Below are 23,936 nucleotides of genomic sequence, written 5' to 3'. Positions count from 1 at the left end.
CCTGTTTGCAAGCGGAAAACTGCGGGGTTCCCTAGAAAGCGGCGCTAGATATGGCAGGCGGATCCAAGCCCAACCCAATAGAAGTGTTAGCGGACCATCGATCTCCTTACAATCATAACGAGATGCCCTACATAACGCCCTGTATAGGTGTGCTAAGCATGCCGATCCCCAACTATACTGTCCAATACTCCCAAAATCACGAAGCAGAGGTAGAAACTTCCAACGCACACCTGCGCCAGACTTGTCCCCAAACAAGATCGTTCCGATCAACAACATAATGTGGCACTTTACATACCTCTGTATACTATTTTCATCAGTCAACTGTAAGTTTTCTTTTAGATCCCGCAGCAGGTCAGTTTTATGCAGCTTCCTCTACATGCCGACTTACTGGGTGCAACTCCAAATTGGTGTAAACACTCCGCCTCCAAGGCTTCAAAACTACTCATTGTCATTCCTGTGACTGGAAGACCGTCCGTCGGAAGACCAAGAATTATTGCCACATCTTCAAGCGTCACAGCATATTTACCAATCGGAAGGTCAAAGATATGTGTGTCTGGGTGTCACCTTTCGATTAGAGCATTCACCAGTGCTTTCTGACATTAGACTACCCCAATCTGAGATGCATGATAAAAACCAATTAATTGTAAATGCTCCTCCACCCTTTCATTGTTCCGATCCGGAGGGACTAGGTGATCACATGTCAACATCCTTAAACTCTACAAAAACATAACAAATTATTATTAGTCAACTCGTTAACGTTTACTAATTTACTACTAGAGCAACTAAAATATCAAACTCGTACTAAACTTTTTCCTAATTACAACATTTAGTACTTACCATGTACTAACCCACCAATTTATTAAGTCTCATTAGTAAAAAATCTGCACAACTAACTCAACAATATATTAATTGAAACCACACAACTATCATAAATTATCTTACTAAATCCAACTAAAACACATCATTCTAACTTCTAAATTTACTTAATAATCCTAAAAATTATTCATAACTAACTATTAACAATAAAAACTAATACATAATTCCAATTCTTATTAAACTAATAATACTCTTATTTAATTAACAATTCTAGATTAGTTGTTTATTTATTTATTCACGGTAACAAAAAAATGTTATAATATCTAAAATCATAATCTCTAAAATTAATTATAAAATTATAATTAACTAATTATAACTTTAAAATTATAACTTTAAAAATTATTACAAAAAATATTCTAACTACATCTAAACAAATATTCTAACTATTATTTTTACATATATTCCTAAATTTAAAAAAAAAAACTAATAACCATTCTCTTTATATTCCTAAATTCAATTTCTAACAACAATAATAATAATTAACCTCCTAACAATAATAATTATAATTATAAAAAACTAATAAATTTTCCAAAAAAAAAAATATAACATAATCAGATAAAAATAATAATAATAATAATCATTTACATTCCTAAATTCAATTCTAATAATAATAATAATTAACTTCCTAACAATAACAATTATAATTATAAAATATTAAAAAAATTCCAAAAAAAAGTAACGTAATCACCTAAAAATTATAAACATTCCTATTCAAGTTCTAACAACAATAATAATTAACTTCCTAACAATAATAATTTTAATTATAAAATATTAAAAAAATTTAAAAAAAACTTACATAATCTGGCAAAAATGATAATAGTTCCTAAATTCAATTTTCACCCACAACAATAATAATTAACTTCCTAACAATAATAATTATAATTATAAAATATTTAAAAAATTTCAAAAAAAATTACATATTTTGGATGACTGAGATAATGTATAATATGAAGTTCAGGACGATCAACATCTCTAAATTTTTTTTTAGCATTTTCAGCTTTCTTTCACCATGCAAACCAAGAACCAATGAAAAAAAGAAGAAGAAGTAGTAGGTGTTCTTTGGTGAAAAGATGAAAGTGAAAACGGATGGTGGGTGTGGGCACAACATGGGGGTAATATTGGGTATAAGGACAACGTTGCCGGGAGATATCTGCGCATGACACGTGGCCGGGAGTTACAACACGCACAGTCCGTTTTCTCACCTACAACTCGGGCCATCCGAGAAACTAGCTGGAACACGCATGGTTCGATTTGTGGTGCTCGGACACCACACACAGGTCAAGTACCCCCTTTTTTATAACCACATCCAACCCAAACTCTACTTCCATATTGAAATTAAAAAGCTGTAAAGAACATACATGTATATTGGCAGATAATATTAGGACATATTTTATTTAATTTAGTATTCTTAATTTTATATATGTAATATTTATAGTATATATTCATTGTATTTAATATTATTTTATTATTCCACCAGTAATTAAAAAATACGAAATAAAATATTTTTAAATTGTTTTGGACTAAATTTTTTTTATTTTTTTTCAAATATTTTTGTATGTGGGGCCGGTAAACAAAGAATATTAGAAACTGTTACGGTGGGTAACCGGAGATTAATGGGCCGGATGGCGTTGGTTGGCCCAAACGTGTGAAGGAGGTGACTATCGAGTGGACCTGGTACTCGGTGTTCCTCCGTCCGTCTTGTGCGTGAGAAAGAATGGGGGGTGGTACCTGCAAAGACACTCCAATGCCTAAGTTAGCAAGAGTGTGAGCAGGTTAGAGAGTATATTGGAACTTAGAGATACCTGAATGGTGTCAGTGTATTTATAGTGGTGAACCAATAACCACCGCTAAAGTAGTGCCACCTTTTTAGGTGGATAACCGTTCCCATATCTTAGGGAGGTTAAGATATGGCTCTATGAAGTGGTTAGAGAGTTTCTAGGGGCAGTTACTCATTCGAATGAGTGTTATCTGCCAGATAACCCTTGTATCCGACTTCTTTGGAGCAGGTCGTGTTTAGTACCGACTTCTTGGGGATGAAGGCTGGTACTGGGTGAGGGCCAACCCTTTGGGTTGGGCCTATTTGCTTGGGTTTTGGACCTTTATTATTGGGCTAGGGTATGAACAGTGCCCCTACTCGAGCCCAATTTCCTTTTGGTTTTTGGGTTCGAGTATTCAACTCAGGGTCGTAGCCGATTTGCAAGAGGACCGATGTGATGGTTTAAGAACCGACGTGATTTTCCTTGACCTTTCGGTTCTGTCAGTTACGTCTAATCAAGCGTTGTGTCCGTTAGGGGTGTGCGTGGGGATTTTAATGGCCTTGGTAACGGTGCATCTTCATTAATGATAGCGCCAGTTTTACCATCATGCCCCTAACGTCTTTATAAATACTTTCCCTCTCTTTCGTTGTTTCGTTTCTGCAATCTTTCGAATTTCCCTTGCATTTGTTCGTGCTGCATTCTTGCGTTTCGGGGGCTTTTACTTCTTCCAGTCTTGATTTCAGACTTAAAGGTTAGCTTTTTTCCCTTTCTGTAACATGCTTTCTATTTTCGGGCCTTTATTTTGTAGGTAGGCTGGTTTGTAGGCTTTAGTTCCGTACTCCCTCCCTTTAGAGACCGCGTGTTGATTTTCCTTTTCTTTTTGTAGGTTTCTTGTCACCCTTTTTAAGAAAAGAAAATGGCTTCCGTAGATGTTCTTTCTCAGTGGGTTGATGTCACGGTTCTAGGGGAGGAGCCTTCAGTCGATACCGAGTTTATCACCCACCTTCGTACTCATTATAGAATTTGTACTTCTGAAGAGGATGAGCCGAAGTACGAGTTGGTAGTCCCGGGTCCAGAAGACCGGGTTTGCTTCGGGAGGGCCGACGAGGCGGCCCCTCATTTCTTTTTTATGTATGAGAGTATGGTCACCCGTTTGGGCGTTTTTCTTCCATTTTCAGAGTTTGAAATGTCTGTGTTACGTCATTGCCGGGTTGCTCCCACCCAGCTTCACCCCAACTCTTGGGGTTTTTTGAAAATTTACCAATTTATCAGCCAGGCTTTAGAGTTCCCGACTTCTCTGAGGATTTTCTTCTATCTCTTCCACATGACCAAGCCCTTCAGTGGGTTAAATAATAAGCAACAGTGGGTGTCCTTCCGGGCCATACAAGGTCGGAGGCTTTTTACCCTTTTTGACGAATCCTTTTACGATTTCAAAAACTATTTTTTCAAAGTTCAAGCAGTAGAGGGTCACCACCCCTTTTTCCTGGATGACAATTCTTCCCCTCGATTTCCTTTATACTGGGTGGAGGCCTCCCCTTGTGAGAAATATGGTCTTGACAACTTGGATGAGGTGGAGGCGGCCATTGTGGGGTTCCTCCGAGAAGTGTGGGGGAGGGCCCCATACTTGGATACTAAAAAATTTCTTCAGGGGTCGCCGGCTTTTGTCCAGTCGCAACTAGGTAGCCTTTTTTGCGTTTCTCATTTATTTCCGACTTGCGATTTCTTTTACCGACTTGCCTGACTTTTAGCGACCAATTTGTTTTTGTAGAGATGGCAAAGAAAAACGCTCAAGAGTCTTTTCAGAGGGTTCAGGAAGCCAAGGCAAAGTCTCGCGCCAGATCTGGTGGTGCTAGGGCAGTTGTCTCTCCTTCTCCTCCTCCTCGGAACGTTGGGACTCCTTCCCAGCCTATTGTAATTTCTTCCTCTGCTTCCTCTCTGCCACCCCCTTCTGTCCGACCTACTCCTGAACCAGAGCCGAAGAAGCGCAAGACCATAGAGTCTGGCGCTTCTGGTGAGGCGGACGCTCTTGCGTTCGTCCGAAAGAACATCTATCCTCATGCTCGTATGAGTATGGATGATGTTTCTGTTCGGCACTACCTCACCACTGTGGTTGAGGAGAGTCTCAAGACAGCGGGGGTTTGTGGCAAACTCTTGGATATATTTGAGAAGACTCCTATCAGCTCTTTAGGGACGACCTCGAGGGTCGAGGAGCTGGAGGGCAGGCTTCGCATATATCAGGAGCATGAGAGGGAGTTGGAGGGGAAAGTCGCCAAGCTGAAGGAGGAGAGGGATAGCCTCCGGGAGAAGGAGCAGAAGTTGCAAGCCCAATGCAACATGGAGGTGGATTTGAGGAAAGCAGCGCAAGCCAGCTACAACAATTTGTTTGCTGATCTTGTGTCTGTAAAGAATGACTTGCTGAATGCTCGGAAGGCCTATACCGAGTTGGAGGACTCTATTGCGGATGGTGCTGATGAGGCTTAGAGGGTTTTCAAGGAGCAGGTCGGAGTCATTGCTCCTGACTTGGACCTTTCTCCTTTGGACCCTGATAAGGTCGTCATTGATGGTGCCATCGTGGATCCTCCTGTCCCCGTGGTGGAGTCCGAGTCTGACTTGAAGACTCGGGGGCAGAGGATCATAGAGTCCCCTCCTCGTTCTAAGGACGCTCCGAGTTCTTCTGCTGCTCCTCCGACTTTCCCTCCAACTCCTGGTCCTGGTGGTGGTGATCCTCCTACTCCTCTTGCGAAGAAGTGAATTGGCTATTGGGGGTCCGGCCTGTAGACCCCCTTTTTAAACTCTTTATATTTATTTGTTGATGCTTGAACAATTTTTGGCTTTTTAGGGCCGTAAACAAAACAATTTATGATACCCTTTTTTAATAAGGGTTTAATTTATCGTTATAAATAAATGCCCTTTTTGGATAAGGGTTTTGAGTTACCTTATGCACACATGCTTTTCTATTCGTGGTTCTTTTGACTCTTTGATCTTTTCTGGAAAAAACCTTTTCTTTGGGGCTTGCCTGCTTTTCTGAATCTCCTTGATCCTCAAGGCAGCCTTACAATTTTTCTTAGTTTTTTCCTATCTCTTTTTGTTTATTCCTAGTACTTAATTTTGTTTTATTGAGTTTTTCGTGACTTAGGCTACTTTTTCGATTCATTTTAACTTTACTCGGTTTCGCATTCCGACTTATGAGTCGGAATGCTCCTGAGTTTATTATGATCGACTTCTATAGCCTCTTTACGCCGACTTGTACCTCGTCGTTTTATCCTGACGACCATCTAGGTCGGTTCATGGAATTTTCACGTTTTGTCGAGCTTAAATCGGCGCGTTTCGTAGAAAGAGAATGAAAAGGGAATTTAAAAGAGATATTTAAAATTAAAGAGATCTTTATTAATTGAGGAGGTACCTTATTGCTACTAAGGACTTTTGATTATTTATTTCCCTTAGCCCCTACTATGATGCCTCGTTAAAAACCCTTTTCAGAAAAAAACCCTTTGATTTTGGGAAAAAATCATGAAATTGGGAAAAGAGTACATCAGGGAGTAGAGTTCGCTTTTAGCTGTAGTACCTTTTCATATTACAAGCATGTCAAGATCTTGGTAACTCGTTGCCGTCGAAGTCAGTCACCCTATAATAGCCCTTTCCTAAGACCTCGTTGATCTTGTATGGTCCTTTCCAATTAGCAGCGAGCTTTCCTTCCCCTGATTTGTTGACTCCAATATCATTTCTGATTAGGACCAGGTCATCTGGGGTGAAACTCCTTCGGATGACCCTTTTGTTGTATCTTGCGGTCATCCTTTGCTTCAACGCTGCTTCTCTTATCTGGGCTTCTTCTCGGATTTCGGGGAGCAAGTCGAGCTCCTCTTTGTGCCTCTGTATATTCCTGATCTTGTCATGGAAAATCACTATTGGGCTTTGCTCATTGACCTCTATTGGGATCATGGCTTCTACGCCATAAACTAGTCGGAAGGGTGTTTCTCCAGTGGCGGATTGGGGGGTTGTTCTATAAGCCCATAGTACTTGTTGGAGCTCTTCAGCCCAAGCTCCTTTCGCATCTTGTAATCTTTTCTTCAGCCCTGCCAGTATGACTTTGTTGGCTGCTTCGGCTTGCCCATTGGCTTGTGGGTGTTCCACTGAGGTGAACTGGTGTTTGATGTTCATACTGGCTACTAGGCTCCTAAAGGTGGAGTCGGTGAACTGGGTTCCGTTATCTGTGGTAATGGAATAAGGTATCCCATACCTTGTGATTATATTTTTGTAGAGGAACCTCCGACTTCTTTGTGCAGTGATGGTGGCCAGTGGTTCTGCTTCTATCCACTTTGTGAAATAATCTATTCCCACTATTAGGTATTTGACTTGTCCTGGCGCCTAGGGAAAAGGACCTAGCAAATCCATTCCCCATTTTGCAAAGGGCCATGGGGAGGTGACACTGATGAGCTCCTCTGGGGGGGCCACGTGGAAATTTGCATGCATTTGACATGGTTGGCATTTTTTCACAAAGTCTGTGGCATCTTTCTGCAAGGTTGGTCAGTAGAATCCAGCTCGGACCACCTTTCTGGCTAATGACCTCGCTTCGAGATGGTTCCCGCAGATTCCACTGTGTACCTCTTCTAATACCTCAGTGGCTCTTGAGGTCGGCACACATTTTAACAATGGTGTTGATATCCCCCTTCTATAGAGAATATTTTTCACCAAGGTATAATGTTGCGCTTCCCTTCGGATTTTCTTGGCCTCCTTTTCCTCCTTGGGGAGGATGTCGAATTTCAGGTATTCGACCAAGGGGTTCATCCATCCGAGGTTTAATCCGACCACTTCAAAGACTTCTTGCTTGTCTTCTGTTTTTACCACTGAAGGTTCCTGGAGAGTTTCTTGAATCAGGCTTCTGTTATTTCCCCCTGGCTTGGTACTTGCTAACTTGGATAGGGCGTCTGCTCTGCTATTTAGGTCCCGAGTTATGTGCGTGACCTCGGTTTCTGCAAAACGCCCAAGGTGCTCTAGAGTTTTTTCCAAGTATCTCTTCATATTTGGGTCTTTTGCCTGATATTCTCCACTTATTTGGGAGGTCACCACTTGAGAGTCACTGTATACCATTACCTTTGTAGCACCGACTTCTTCTGCCAGCTTCAATCCTGCAATCAAGGCTTCATATTCTGCCTGATTATTTGAAGCTGGGAACTCAAATTTGAGGGAGACCTCTATCTGGGTTCCCCTTTTGTCTACCAATATTATGCCTGCGCCGCTTCCTGTTTTATTGGAGGATCCATCTACGTAGAGTTCCCATGTAGTTGGTTTATCCTCTTGATCCCCCGCATATTCTGCAATGAAGTCGGCGAGGCACTGGGCTTTAATCGCCGTCCGAGTTTCGTACTTCAAGTCGAACTCGGAGAGCTATATTGCCCATTGAACCATTCTTCCTGCAACATCCGTTTTTTGGAGGATCTGCTTCATGGGTTGGTTTGTGCGGACTCTTATTGTGTGAGCTTGGAAGTAAGGCCGTAGCCTTCGAGAGGCTATTACTAAGAAGTAGGCAAACTTTTCTAATTTGTGATACCTTAGCTCAGGGCCCTGTAGAACTTTACTGATGAAGTAGATTGGGTGTTGACCGTCCTTGTCTTCTCTTATCAAGGCTGCTGAGACAGCCTTGTCTGCCACGGATAAGTATAGGACGAGGTCCTTTCCGGCTACAGGTCGGGTCAAAATAGGAGGTTGGCTCAAAAACTTTTTGAACTCCTGGAATGCCTCCTCGCATTCGGGAGTCCATTCAAACTGGTGTCCCTTTCTCAATAGGGAGAACAGTGGGAGGGATCTTAGTGTTGATCCTGCCAAAAATCTGGAGAGAGCTGCTAGTCGGCCATTCAGCTGTTGGACCTCTCTCAAACAAGTCGGGCTTTTCATTTCTAGGATAGCTCTACACTTGTCGGGATTGGCTTCGATCCCTCTTTGTGTTAGCATGAATCCTAGAAATTTTCCTGCCTCCACCGCGAAGGCGCACTTTGCAGGATTTAGTCTCATCCCGTGCAGCCTTATGGTGTCAAAGACTCGTGAAAGGTCAGACAAGAGGTCGACTTCTTTCTTGGTCTTTACCAGCATATCGTCGACGTACACTTCCATTAAGCTCCCTAAGTGAGGGGCAAACACCTTATTCATCAGCCTCTGATATGTGGCCCCTGCATTTTTCAATCAAAATGGCATGACCACGTAGCAAAAGTTAGCTCTGGGCGTGATGAATGATGTTTTTTCCTGGTCTGGTTCGTACATCGGGATTTGGTTATATCCTGAGTAGGCGTCCATGAACGACAAGTATTGATACCCCGAGCTAGAGTCTACTAGGGCGTCAATGCTTGGTAGTGGATAAGGGTCCTTGGGACACGCCTTATTTAAGTCGGTATAGTCGACACACATTCTCCATTTACCATTTTGTTTTTTGACTAGCACTACATTGGCTAGCCATGTTGGATACTTGACTTCTCTGATGAAACCGGCTTCTAGGAGCGCTCGTACTTGCTCCTCTACTATTAGAGCTCGTTCTGGGCCGAGCTTGCGTCTTCGTTGTTGTACAGGTCGTGATCCCGAGTAGACCGAAAGCTTGTGGGACATGAGCTCGGGATCTATCCCAGGCATGTCGGAGGCCTTCCAGGCGAAGAGATCGGAATTATCTCTTAGGAGCTTGGTCAACCCTTGTCTTAGGGTTTCCCCTAGGTTGGCTCCTATGTGAGTATTTTTTCCTTCCTCTTCGCCGACCTGAATCTCCTCGGTTTTTCCCCTGGGCTGGGGTCGCAGCTCTTCTTTGATCCTTGCTCCACCGAGCTCTATTGTGTGAACTTCTTTGCCTTTTCCTCTCAGGTTTAGGCTTTCATTGTAGCATTTCCTTGCTAGCTTCTGATCTCTCATCATTGTTGCTATCCCCGCTGAGGTCGAGAATTTCATGCAGAGGTGGGGTGTCGATACCACCGCTCCGAGTCGATTAAGGGTAGCTCTGCCGATTAAAGCATTATAGGCTGACCCCACGCCGATGACTATAAAGTCTATACTCAGAGTCTTTGTCTTCTCCCCCTTTCCAAAGGTGGTGTGGAGGGGCAAAAATCCTAGTGGCTTTATTGGCGTGTCGCCTAATCCGTACAAGGTGTCGGGGTAGGCTCTTAACTCTTTCTCATCTAACCCTAGTTTGTCGAAAGCGGGCTTGAAGAGGATGTCCGCCGAGCTTCCTTGGTCTACTAGTGTTCTGTGTAGATGGGCATTTGCCAGGATCATGGTGATTACCACTGGGTCGTCGTGCCCAGGGATTATTCCTCGCCCATCTTCTTTTGTGAATGAAATGGTTGGAAGGTCGGAGGACCCTTCTTCGACCTGGTAAACTCTCTTGAGATGTCTTTTACGAGAGGATTTTGTGAGTCCCCCTCCCGCAAACCCTCCTGAGATCATATGGATATGTCTCTCCGGAGTTTGTGGTGGTGGGTCTCTTTTATCCATATCATCTCGCTTTCTTTTTCCCTGACTGTCCGACCTTTCTATGAGATATCTGTCAAGCCGACCTTCTCTGGCCAGTTTTTCTATCACATTTTTAAGGTCGTAACAGTCGTTTGTGGAGTGCCCATATATTTTATGGTACTCACAGTAATCACCGCGGCTCCCTCCTCTTTTATTTTTAATGGGCCTGGGAGGAGGCAGCCTTTCGGTATTGCAAATTTCTCTGTATACGTCCACTACAGGAACTTTCAGTGGAGTATAAGAGTGATATTTTCTTGGCCTATCGAGGCCGAGCTCTTCCTTCTTCTTAGCTTCCCTCTCCCTTTCTTTCGTTGAGGGAGGGGGACCGGGTCGCAAGCTCGGGTCTCTAAGCCTAGCGTTTTCTTCCATATTGATGTACTTTTCAGCTCTTTCCTGCACATCACTTAAAGAGGCGGGGTGTCTTTTTGATATGGACTGGGAGAAGGGGCCTTCTCTAAGACCATTGACTAGCCCCATGATGACTGCTTCGGTGGGCAGGTCTTGAATCTCCAAACATGCTTTGTTGAACCTTTCCATATAGGCCCGTAAGAACTCCCCGACCTCCTGTTTTATTCCCAGGAGACTTGGTGCATGTTTTACTTTGTCTTTCTGGATGGAGAACCTCATCAAGAACTTTCTTGAGAGGTCTTAAAAACTGGTAATTGACCTCGGAGGGAGGCTGTCGAACCACTTCATCGCTGCTTTTGACAAGGTTGTCGAAAAAGCTTTGCATCGCGTAGCGTCAGAAGCGTCAGCCAGATACATCCGACTTTTAAAGTTGCTCAGATGATGCTTTGGATCGGTGGTTCCGTCGTAGAGGTCCATATCGGGGCTTCTAAAGTTTCTCGAAACTTTTGCCCTCATTATGTCCTCGCTAAAAGGATCTTTCTCTCCTAAGGGGGAATCTTCTCTATCGTCGTGGGAATTCCGACCTTTGAGGGAGGATTCTAACTTTAAGAGTTTTCTCTCTAACTCTTTTCGTCGCTCCATCTCCTCTTTTAGGTTCTTTTCGGCTTCCTTTTGTCGTTCCCGTTCCTGTTCCAGCTGCTCGAGGCGACTGTGGATTAATCCCATAAGCTCACTTGTGTGGGAGGGTCCTTCTTTTTCTGATTCGCGCCCCTCCGAGGAATTCACCTTCGGATTTTTGATTCCGGAGGTTCCTTCCCTATGTTGATCATTGGCTTCCTGGTGAAGGGTCTGGTCTGCCTCATTGTTTCCAGTGTTCAAATTCTCTTGTTCAGAATCTGTCTCCACATGACCCTCTTCAGGGGATCTATCTGCCATCACTGGTTGATCTCTCGGGTCCCCGGCAACGGCGCCAATGTTACGGTGGGTAACCGGAGATTAATGGGCCGGATGGCGTTGGTTGGCCCAAACGTGTGAAGGAGGTGACTATCGAGTGGACCTGGTACTCGGTGTTCCTCCGTCCGACTTGTGCGTGAGAAAGAATGGGGGGTGGTACCTGCAAAGACACTCCAATGCCTAAGTTAGCAAGAGTGTGAGCAGGTTAGAGAGTATATTGGAACTTAGAGATACCTGAATGGTGTCAGTGTATTTATAGTGGTGAACCAATAACCACCGCTGAAGTAGTGCCACCTTTTTAGGTGGATAACCGTTCCCATATCTTAGGGAGGTTAAGATATGGCTCTATGAAGTGGTTAGAGAGTTTCTAGGAGCAGTTACTCATTCGAATGAGTGTTATCTGCCAGATAACCCTTGTATCCGACTTCTTTGGAGCAGGTCGTGTTTAGTACCGACTTCTTGGGGATGAAGGCTGGTACTGGGTGAGGGCCAACCCTTTGGGTTGGGCCTATTTGCTTGGGTTTTGGACCTTTATTATTGGGCCAGGGTATGAACAGAAACCAATCAATTAATCACTCATTACACTAGCTCCACATTTGATGGCGTTTATAATTTATTTATTTATTTTTTGTTGTCTAAAATATATAAAAATAAATAAATTCTTTAAAAGAATTTAAATATCTCACATTTAAAAAAATTAAAAATATTTTTATATTTTCAGTTATTGAAAGACAGAAACAGAGATTTATTCTCATTTTCTCTTTAAACTAAGCAAAGGACATTTTGCTGTAAGATTATTATGGTTTTAAATCTCAACCGTTTGATTAACCGATGGTTAACAAGGGTGGGAGCATGAGAAGCCCCCAAATATTAAGACCCACCTAATACGTCTTCTAGAACATTCGTGTCACCGTCATTAAAAATAAGAGCAGTAAAGCACCGTTTTAATTTTTCATGAGAAGTGAGAACCAACCAAAACCCTAAACCCTCCTCAACAGCCAGACACTCATATAAACCTCTCAAACCCACTTTCTAACATTTGCCTCTTTCCCTTTTCATTCCGATCCATCAATTTTCTGCAATGGCTGCCGCCGCCGTCCTCCGTTCCCTCCGCCGCCGCGACGCCGCATCTACCTCTTTGTCCGCCTTTCGCTCGGTATATCACTATCATCGTTTCTCTTTTTTTTTTCAGATTTAATCCGCATGACGCCTCCTTTTGTTCTTTTGTAATGGTTGATGTTGTTCTTTTCAGCTCATTGAAGATTTTTATTCATTGAGAATACTGCTGTTTGTTCTTAGTTATCTGTTCATAGATTTTGTTGAGATTTTAGCTTACTTGTTCTGTTGGAATATCGTTTAAATCCAGTCATATGAAAATGAGAGTTTAATATAACTTGACAGTTGCATATTGGAGATACTAGATACTCGAATTCAAGGTTTTCATATCCACGATCTAACCATTATGTTTTTATTACAGCCGATCTAAACTTTTCATATTTCATTTCGTGCTTACAACTTTTATAATGGATGATGTGTCTAGCTGATCTAGCCTGGCTGCAGAATATTTTTTGAGTTGCTGCTGTTGTCGATAGAATGTTTGCCTACTTGAATTTTGAATGAAGTGTACTGAACTGTATGCTGAAAGAATATTTTTCTATTTTTGATATATATTCTTTCTTTTTACATGTTTGTGCAGTTGGCGGGCGGCGCTAAGCCAGCATATGTAGCTCATAAGTGGTCAAGCTTGTGTCGACCTTTCAGGTGCCGTTTTGGGTTTCTGGTTTCATTGGTTACTCGCGTTGGAGATACCTTTGATGTATGTTCATGTTAGCTCATTAAACTTTTTCCATCTTTGCCACAGTTCTAGGCCTGCTGGAAATGACGTTATTGGTATCGATTTGGGTACAACCAATTCGTGTGTTTCTGTTATGGAAGGAAAGGCAAGTCATTCTTGCTCTTAAATTGTTGTTTTGTGTTTCCATTTTCCAATATTATGGTTTGTGCTGATTTATATTATATCTTCTATAGAACCCAAAAGTTATTGAAAATTCCGAAGGTGCTCGAACAACACCATCCGTGATTGCTTTCAACCAGAAAGGGGAGTTGCTTGTAGGTACACCTGCAAAGCGACAGGCAGTAACCAACCCGACAAACACACTTTTTGGTACCAAGCGGTTGATCGGTAGGCGCTTTGACGATCCTCAAACCCAGAAGGAGATGAAAATGGTTCCCTTCAAGATTGTTAAGGCCCCAAATGGAGATGCATGGGTTGAGGCCAATGGGCAGCAGTATTCCCCCAGCCAAATTGGTGCCTTTGTTCTCACCAAGATGAAGGAAACAGCAGAAGCTTATCTTGGGAAGACAGTTTCCAAGGCTGTAGTTACTGTACCAGCTTACTTCAATGACGCTCAGAGGCAGGCAACAAAAGATGCTGGTAGAATTGCAGGTCTTGATGTGCAGAGAATTATTAATGAGCCCACTGCTGCAGCACTTTCATATGGAATGAACAACAAAGAGGGTCTCATTGCAGTTTTTGACCTTGGAGGTGGAACATTTGATGTCTCTATCTTAGAAATTTCTAATGGTGTTTTTGAGGTAATTACTTCATTTATTTTCCTCTTCTTTTTCTTTGCCTTGGAGGAAGTTAAAGTAATCTTATACTGATAACATCTCTGTCTCAAGGTGAAAGCAACAAATGGTGACACATTCTTGGGTGGAGAGGATTTTGACAATGCCTTGCTGGACTTCCTGGTAAGCGAGTTTAAGAGGACCGACAATATTGACCTTTCAAAGGACAGGCTTGCCTTGCAGAGACTTCGTGAAGCTGCTGAGAAAGCTAAGATAGAACTGTCTTCAACATCTCAAACAGAAATAAATCTTCCTTTCATCACCGCAGATGCATCTGGTGCTAAGCATCTGAACATCACATTGACCAGATCCAAGTTTGAGGCTTTGGTGAATCACTTGATTGAAAGGACTAAGGCACCATGCAAGAGTTGCCTGAAGGATGCCAATATATCTATCAAGGATGTCGACGAGGTTCTTCTTGTTGGAGGGATGACCCGTGTGCCTAAAGTCCAAGAAGTGGTTTCAGCTATCTTCGGAAAGTCTCCAAGCAAAGGAGTAAATCCTGATGAGGCAGTTGCCATGGGAGCGGCAATCCAGGGTGGTATCCTACGTGGAGATGTTAAAGAGCTGCTGTTACTTGATGTTACACCACTTTCTTTGGGTATTGAGACTTTGGGTGGCATATTTACCAGGTTGATTAACCGCAACACTACTATCCCAACAAAAAAGAGTCAGGTAATCCCTTAATCTACTGATGCTTTCTTTAGGAAGTTGTTTTTAAGTTGTCAATCCCTAAGGAAGTTCAATGATCTTTTTATTGCAAAGACATGGTTATATGAGTAATTCAAATACCCCAAAGTCTAGTATCCATTGAGTTTCGGTTTCTGCTATTTTTCGATATGTTCGTGTCATGATATGACGTAAGCTATCGTTGTTTCAGGTGTTTTCAACAGCAGCTGACAACCAAACACAGGTGGGTATCAAGGTGCTGCAAGGTGAGAGGGAAATGGCCGCAGACAACAAAATGCTTGGAGAATTTGAGCTTGTCGGCATTCCTCCTGCTCCCAGGGGTTTGCCTCAGATCGAGGTTACATTTGACATTGATGCCAATGGAATTGTTACCGTCTCTGCCAAAGACAAGTCAACTGGTAAGGAACAACAAATCACAATCCGATCATCCGGTGGACTCTCAGATGATGAGATTGAGAAGATGGTTAAAGAAGCGGAATTGCATGCTCAGAGAGACCAAGAAAGAAAGGCTCTCATTGACATCAGAAACAGCGCTGATACTACCATCTACAGCATTGAGAAGAGTTTAGGGGAATACAGGGAAAAGATTCCTAGTGAAGTGGCCAAGGAAATTGAGGACGCAGTTTCAGATCTAAGAAAGGCAATGTCAGGAGACAATGTTGATGAGATTAAGGCAAAGCTTGATGCCGCAAACAAGGCGGTCTCCAAGATTGGTGAGCACATGTCAGGTGGGTCAAGTGGCAGCTCATCTGCCGGAGGTTCTCAGGGTGGTGAGCAGGCTCCCGAGGCAGAATACGAGGAGGTGAAAAAGTGAACCAAGTAGTGGTTTGTAGACAGTTATTCTATCTGATTTTTTATCCCTCGATTTACAGGTGAACAAATGAATCATCTTTTTGATTTAGTAGGAGAGAGTATAAAAGGTTACGTAATTTTGTAACTAATTATTGGAGGTAACTTTTTACCCGGAGTGTTTTCAATTTGTAGTGCTGATTCACGCTGTTTGAATAACGATATTGGCAATTTTGCCCTGTGTTTTTTGTTCTCTCTGCAATTTTTTTTTTGTGACTGAACATAACACAAAGAAAAAAGACCTAAGAAAAAGAATAGTACTCCTTTCTAATAATAATGTCTAAATTATTAGGAGGAAGTAATTACTCTAGATACACCTGCTTGTTTAAAACAGCAGTTTTAGCCATTAAATCAGCCGCTCTGTTTACTGTTCGCTGGATAAGCACTAAAGTAGCTGTCCAATTGCGTTGGAGCATCTCTTTGATTTTGTTAAGCAGATCAGAGTCATTTCTAATCATGCTGGTTGTGCCTCGCGAAATAAGAAGAAACGCATCAAGATTATCAGTTTCACATATGACCTCTTTGCACTCGCAATCCCAAGCCATAACAAGCCCTCTCCAAATAGCATGAAGTTCACAACAGAGAACACTAGAAAGAGGTATACTGGCAGAACAACCTTTTATCCAAATTCCCATGCTGTCTCTAATAATACATTCAAAGCCAGCTAATTGCTTATTTTCAAAAATGCTTGCATCGGAGTTTACTTTACAAACATTCATTGGAGGTGATTCCCAGTTATATTTCAAAGAAGAAGGAATAATATGCTTTTGGTTGATAACAATATTAGAGAAATCTCGAACAGCATGTTTAACTAAGTGAACAATTTTCTCCTTACTCCATGGATCATCTTGGTGGAAGATGTCATTGTTCATATCCCTCCAAATCCACCAAAAGCCGCTGCAAAGAGAAACTCATTTTTGTTGAGGTTAGAATGAATCCAAGACACAAAATCCAAATTAGAGTCCTCAGCGGTCATTCCCAAATTTAAGCTAATCCAAATCTGACGAGTTTTTTGGCAAGTCCTAAAGCAGTGGTTAATATCCTCTAGAGCAATATAACATCTCTGACAAAAATCAGAAGTAGAAATACCTCTTTGAAACCGGTAACTAGCTGTGGGAACTCCGTTGTTAAGGCAAAGCCAGAGCAGACACTTTATCTTCTCCGATATTCTCAAGCGCCAAAGTCAAAGCCAATTTTCATTATCATTCCAGCCAAATTTTTTCTTCAATAGCCATTCATACCCGCTTTTAGTCGAGTAGGTGAGAGTATTTGAGTTTGTCCAAAACCAACCTGTTTTATCTCCTGCCTGCTTGATAGGATCAAAGAGCATCAAATCAAGTTTAACTTCTTTCGGAATCATTGTGCAAAGAATATCCCACCGCCAATGCCCAAGGTGCCAGACATCTTCTAACTTCAAGTGAGAATCAGAAATGTGCACAAAAGGAACCAAAGGAGCTAGCGTTCCACATGGTAGCCAAGCATGATACCAAAAGGATTGAGACATCCTACCTGTACACCAATCAAAACCATCACGAAGCTTTTTTATTGTCTTATAAATCGCTCGCCAAGTGCTTGAAACATTATTAGAAAATTTGGGTGAAAAGCAAGAACTCTCAGATAAATATTTTGCCAACATAATTCTTACCCAAAACTTATCTTTATTATGCAATAATTGCCAAACAAGCTTTCCGAGTAAAGCAAAATTTACGCATTGAGTATCTCTAATTCCCAAGCCTCCATATTTTCTTGGAGTGACAACTTTGCTCCACTTGACCAAATTTAAGCAACGCTCCCCCACCTTTCCCTTCCACAAGAATTGTCTAAGCACAGAATCAATCTTTTGACAAACCGAAGTGGGAAAAAGAGTCAGTTGCATCTGATAAATAGGAAGAGAATAAGCAACAGATTTAATTAAGCAAAGCCTGTCTGCTCTGTTAAGGAGCCGACCTTTCCAACTAGCCAGCCTATTCTTGATCTTCTCTAAAGAGTCCGAAAAAATAGATCTAGCAGCTCGAGGATGATTAAGGTTCACCCCCAAGTATTTGCCTAGGTCACTAGTAAAAGGAATATGAGAAACACCAGACAACATTTCCTTCCTTCTATTAGAGATATTTCTAGAACAAATAGCTTTAGATTTTTCAATGTTAACCTTCATACCTGAAGCTTTACAGAACAACTCCAAGGTGTGCACAACATTCTGAACTTGACTTTTCTTCGCTTTACAAAAAAGGAGGAGGTCATCTGCAAACATCAAGTGAGAAACTCTAGGTCCCCCTCTAGAAACAGCCACACCATCCCAAATACCCTCGTCAACTTGTTTGGAAATGAAGCACGCCAATCTCTCCATGCACAAAACAAATAAATACGGAGAAATTGGATCTCCTTGCCTGAGCCCTCTGCGAGGTTGGAAGCTGTCCAATCTATTCCCATTCCAAAGGATGGAAAGATTTGAGGCCTGAACACAATTCATTACAAGCCGAATAATTAGAGAAGGAAAGCCAAAAGATTCAAGAGTGTGCTCAAGAAAATTCCAATAAACTCTATCATAAGCCTTTTCTAAATCAATCTTAAAAGCCATAGCTCCTTTTCTAGACTTTGTCCGCTTAAGAAAGTGAAGAACTTCTTGGGTGACAATAATATTATCAGGTGCTCCTCTACCAAGAATAAACCCTCCCTGAGTTGGGCTAACAATCTCATCCAAAAATGGTCGTAATCTATTAACCAGCACTTTAGTCACTACCTTATAAATTACATTACAAAGGTTTATTGGCCAAAAATCCTTCAATCTAGTTGGAGGGTCGCACTTAGGGATAAGAACAATCAAAGTTTCCAACAAAGAATGGCTTAACGTCTCCCCTAAGAATGCTTTCCGAACAGTACGCCATACCTCATGACCCACCACATCCCAATATTCCTTGAAGAAAAAAACTTGAAAACCATCCGGCCCAGGAGCTTTGAATGAGCTCATATTATCCAGAGCTTCTTTAACCTCCAACATTGTTACTGGTTTAGACAAATTATCACAAGCATCCTGGCTAAGAGATGGCATAGAAATTTCTCCCATGCAATTAACCTCAACAGGCTCAGTAGAACAAAAAATATTTTTGAAGAAATGAACAACCTCCCTTTGCAAAACTTCCGGATCATCAGACCAAGACCCATCACTGACTAGCAACCCATGAACCTTGTTAGATTTTCTTCTAAGGATGGTTTGCATATGGAAAAAGCTAGTATTTTTATCACCATACCGAACCCATTGATCTCTTGACTTCTGGTACCAAAGCAATTCTTCCTGGGCCAAAACTATATTATACACAGCTCTCAATTCTTCCTCTTTGTGCTTCAGAATCGGATCATCGTCAGCTTCCATTTTCCGTTGAATACGATTCAAATAACCCTCCAATTCCCTCTTTTTAATAAAAATATTGCCGAAAACCGTAGAGTTGAATTCTAACGAAGCTTCTTGGACCCCCAGCAACTTCCTATGGATGCCAAAGTCTGTACTATCCCAAGATTTCTGAACAATGGCCTTGTAATCAGGATGCGTTGCCCATGCCGCTTGGAATCTAAAAGGCCGGTTTCCTTTCTTGATAGGAACTCCTTGACATCGGATAAGTAGGGGACAATGATCAGAGTGGGAACGATTGAGAACTTCAACAAAAGCTTCTGGAAAAAGAAGGCGCCATTCTGTAGTACAGCAAGCTCTATCGAATCTCTTTGCAATTTCTTTGTTTCCTTGAATTTTACGGAACCAAGTAAACCGTCTTCCAGAGGTTGTTAGATCAAAAAGACCACAAGAATCTAGAGTACTTGCAAAGATACTATTGCGATTTGAATAGAAATTACCCCCCTTCACCTCATGATCACTCAAAATATCATTAAAATCCCCAACCACCACCCACGGGTCCTGAATGCACAAACCAATATCAAGCAGATGACTCCATAATTCTACTCTATTAGTGGCTTGAGGGCTGCCATAAACCGCACTGCAGATCCATCTTCGCCCACCACCATCAATTTCCAAAGTTACACATTGATTCATAGCCCAAAGAATCTTACAAGAAAATTTTAAATTAGCAGAGAGGAACCAAATTCCTCCCTTGTGTCCAACAGCATCTACAATCCCTACAGGATAATAGCCTAATCTCTCCCAAAATTCTTTCATAGTTTCAAACCCAATATGAGTTTCCACCAAAATAAAAAAAGTTAGTTGAAATTTTCGTACCAACTCCTTACAGTGCACTCGAGACATCTTATTTGACGCCCCCCTAACATTCCAACTAATAATATTTAAATGTCACAATCCATAAAAAAATAAATTAAATAATTGAAATGTTTAATCATTCTACCTCACGTTGATGGACCCCTGTCTCCAAGTGTCTCTTTGTGGACTTGCACCGCAGAACCATCATTCTTCTGTTGAGGTTGGGTCTCCAAGTTTGTTGTTGCACTAACTTTATCAAGCTCTTTTTGTACTCGAGAATCCATTGACAATGCTTCAGTAGGTGAGTTTTGAAGTGAAATAGGACACTGCCTTTTGTGCCCTGCTTTAAAAAAGGGAGTACTCTGATCCTTGAAAGCCACCTGAGTTGTTCCCAAAGAGCCAAGCGTGGATGGAGGATCTTTCTTTTCCTTAGGCCCCACCTTTGCATTTGATAAAGACTTCACCTTTGCATTTGATGAGGATCCAGCATGCATATTATTAGACCCAAAAGAAAATTTTTTACTCATCAAATTGGAGCATATTGCTATATTGGCTTTTTTTGGCACCACATTATGGCCTTTACCCACTTTTTTCTTGCCTTTTCTACTAACTGTAACCCATTCACCCTCTTTTGCACGAGTATCCCTTTCCATACGTGAGTCTTGCAAATTATCATGCACAAGATCTGCTGCATCATGCTTCTCCATAATTGGAATTGATTTGGCATTAATTCCAAATTCAAAAGATAAATTTTGATTTTTTACTGGGATTTGACTACCTTCCACCGTTTTCTCGTTGTTATCTACAGGAAAAAGTGACCGGCAAATTTTTCTCCTTCACCGTGCTTTCCTTTCCAATGCCATTGTTGTTCTCTTTCACACATTTTCTTGTGACATGCCCAAAGCAGCTACATTTTTCACAAATTAAATTCAAATGCTCATATTCTATGTCATACATATGACCATCAACTTGAATTTTTTTTATAACTGGAAGTCCCAAGTTAATTTGCATACATGCTCTTGCATACTTTCCCCTCTCTACAGACTTAGTGGCTAAGTCGATGCGGATCGGTTTGCCAACAGCTGACGCAATCATTTTCATGGCTCTCTCTTGATAATAGTTAATGTTTAAACCAGTGATTCTTATCCAAACCATGGTAGACCCAAAAGTGTTTTCACAAGGTCTGAACGAAGAACTCCAAGGTTTAACCGCAACATAGCTTCCAATAATCATCCACGGTCCTCCAAGAAGAACTTTCTCTCTATCCTCCAAGAGATCAAATTTGACTAAGAAATAGCCAAAACCGACATCTAGTACCTCATACCCTCCTTTGGTTCTCCAGACGTCTTTAAGCCTGTGCGTGATCGCTGTATAGCTAAAATTTTTTCCAAGAACTTTGATCACGATGGCATCTTTGTAGGGCTCTGCCAATATCTCTTTTGCTTCCTCAGTGAACGTCACCGTTGGTATTTCCGAATCACCTTACTTACCAACTACGGTAGCCATCTTATCCCCATCAAGAGAATCAGCAACCTCCAAAGCTCTCCTTGCTGAGGCTCCAACAACTTTATCTCTGAACGATATCCGCTGACTTTGAGTCTTTTTACCATCTCCTTTAATCCCCTCCTTTTCACCTGATGCATGCTCCCCTCCGCTCTCCCCCTTATTGCTTCCGCCGACATGGCCGGCTGCCTCGCTATATGCCACCCTCGAAGACTCTTCCCCGCTCTCCCCACTCTCCATTTCACGGATTCTCTCGTTTGTTCTCTCTGCAATTGATTATGAATACAGGATAAAATTCAAAAGATAGAGAGTTTAATGATAAATTAAATATAAAAAAAATATAAAAATCTAATTACTATCGTTTTCTGTACAAAAGTTTTAAAATGGAAAATATAATTATAAAAATTAAAAAAATAAATTATATTTTTGGTTAATATTTTTATGTTTTTAAAGTTAGAAAATATAAAAAAATATTAATTCAGTATTTTTAAACATAATATCTATATCTATGTCTCCATTAAATATTAATTTCCAAACTTCTTTCATGTTAAAAGAAGAGGTGCCGGTTGGTGATTTCTATTCTATTATCAGGGCTTACAATATTTCCAACTGTTTATTTTAACCAAGTCTTTTCGTTTACGCGGTCAATGTATGCTTAATATTCGATATTTATAGCGGCTATTTTCTAATATTTGATTTTGTTTCTTCTTGTTATATAAGTAAAACAATTGTTACGGATAATTTCTGTGAAGAATTGCACATTGACCTTGGGATAAATTTCTTTGTCAATATTACTGGATTAGGTACTTTTATTCCATATATTCGTTAATATGTTTTATATTTTTAATTTTTACAGATACCAGTTTCATGTTTACAAACGAGACTAATAATATTGTGATATCCATATCATGCGTATTATGTAGATTTAAGAGACTACTTCATATTCCTACAAATATAATATGTTGTATGAAATAACTCAACTCATTAATGCTGAATTTAAACTATAATAAGCCCTAAAAACTTGTACCTAAAATAAGGTCAAATACATTTTTGGACCCGTAAAGTTCATGATTGTTGGAATGTCTATATAATTAGTTCTGTTCAGTTCTGAACAGAATTTTTCGTTGTTGATCTATTGGAAGATACTTCATCAATTAACAATAATACAAAGGAATGAAGAATGGATACGAACGCTCCATGCATCACACAATACAATTCAATGGCTACAAGAATTTATGCAGATTGCTACTTGTGCGATAAGGAATTTCGCTACTTTTGGAGTAGATGATGTTCTGTTTCTGTTAAACAAGTTGACTAGGGTTTGATGAATCTAACAGCTGCAGAATGGATTGGGAATTTGATATTAGAACAGTTACTGTTATTATGGCTATGTAGAAAGACTGCATTTGAAATTTGATCGCAAAAACTTTCTCTGTAAGGTTTTATGTCAGTTCAAAACAGAACGTAGTTCTGTGAATATGTGATGACTATCCTTTGAGGAATTGAGGCTAAGTAGCTATTTTATAGAGATGTGTGAGAACTTGAGTTGGAGCAGTTACCACTCCACTATTTTTATGGTCGAGTAGGATTTAAGTTCATTAGTTATTCTCTGACAATCATTCTCCCATTTATATGCATCCTTTGGCCAACACTATCTACAACTTCCAAAACTTTTGAGAGTAACTTAGCAGAGTTGGGAATATATACTATCATGCTTCTTGTAAGTCACATGTAAATATGAGATTCATTTTCTTGGGCTACAAAAACAAATGGATGATGTGTTGTCTTATATAGGTGGTAACTTCTGATGTGGAATTCGCATATACAAGTTTTTAGACAGTCCATTACTTGGTACTAGACTTATGTATGCATTAAGCTGACATGTATTAATATTAATTAGCATGTGACAGCTTTTGCCATTTAGAATAACATTAAATTCCTCCTTCTGATAATATTGTCGGGTACCTAACTATTCCTCATAGATACCATCGAATAAACTTCTTAGTAGAGTTGTATGAATTATGATCCATGTGTTTTAATAACATTTTATTGAATACATATTGGCGCATGTCTTAGATGCTTTATGGTAAGGTAAAGCAGTACATTTAAGCTTCAGGTCCTTATAGTGTACTCATTTAGGCCCTGGCTATTGTTAATTCCACAACAGCGTATCCAATTGAAGAGGTATTTCTCGCAAGGTTGCAGACAAGACAAGTTGGAAATACTTGCTTTGAATTTCAACTCTGATGAGATCGGTGGTCCAAATTTCCTTTAAGAAGGACTTGTTCTACCCTTTCCAAGAGGAATCGCTAGGACACTATTATATAGTGTGATATTATTCAGCTTCGTTTTCCAAATCTTTTATGTTACAGTTGACTTTTAGAGTAGCAAAAGATGAACCTTTTTGGTAGAGTCTATCCTGCATTTACCTATGGATATTTTAAATCATCATGCTTTAACTGCAATGAAAGGCTGTTCTGTACTGTACTAGCAACTAGCAAGACACCACTAGTCTCCTGTCAAGTGTGAAACGTCGATTCAGTGATGCTATTTTATTCATATTTTTCACCCTACCTATGACATTCTTGAGCTTGAGGATATGCTTTGGTCAATTTAACTCGTGCAAAATTAAGTTTAAACAA

At 40.7% G+C, this 23,936-nt stretch overlaps 1 protein-coding gene across 1 annotated transcript; it reads left to right on the top strand.

The window, feature by feature from the left end:
* The first annotated feature begins 12,324 nt into the window (after nt 1–12,324).
* On the top strand, nt 12,325–15,766 carry LOC148579070 (heat shock 70 kDa protein, mitochondrial). The gene is made up of 6 exons (XM_088504919.1): nt 12,325–12,576; nt 13,117–13,181; nt 13,282–13,360; nt 13,449–14,015; nt 14,103–14,723; nt 14,929–15,766. The coding sequence occupies exons 1-6, from the start codon at nt 12,502–12,504 to the stop codon at nt 15,550–15,552; spliced, it is 2,031 nt and encodes a 676-aa protein (XP_088361045.1). The 5' UTR covers nt 12,325–12,501; the 3' UTR covers nt 15,553–15,766.
* Nucleotides 15,767–23,936: the final 8,170 nt, after the last annotated feature.

This window comes from Arachis ipaensis, chromosome B10 (genome assembly GCF_059453495.1).
Source record: "Arachis ipaensis isolate K30076 ecotype BB chromosome B10, ASM5945349v1, whole genome shotgun sequence".
Lineage (NCBI taxonomy): Eukaryota > Viridiplantae > Streptophyta > Magnoliopsida > Fabales > Fabaceae > Arachis > Arachis ipaensis.
The sequence above is the reverse complement of the archived record's forward strand: the minus strand, read 5'-3'. Positions and strand labels throughout refer to the sequence as shown.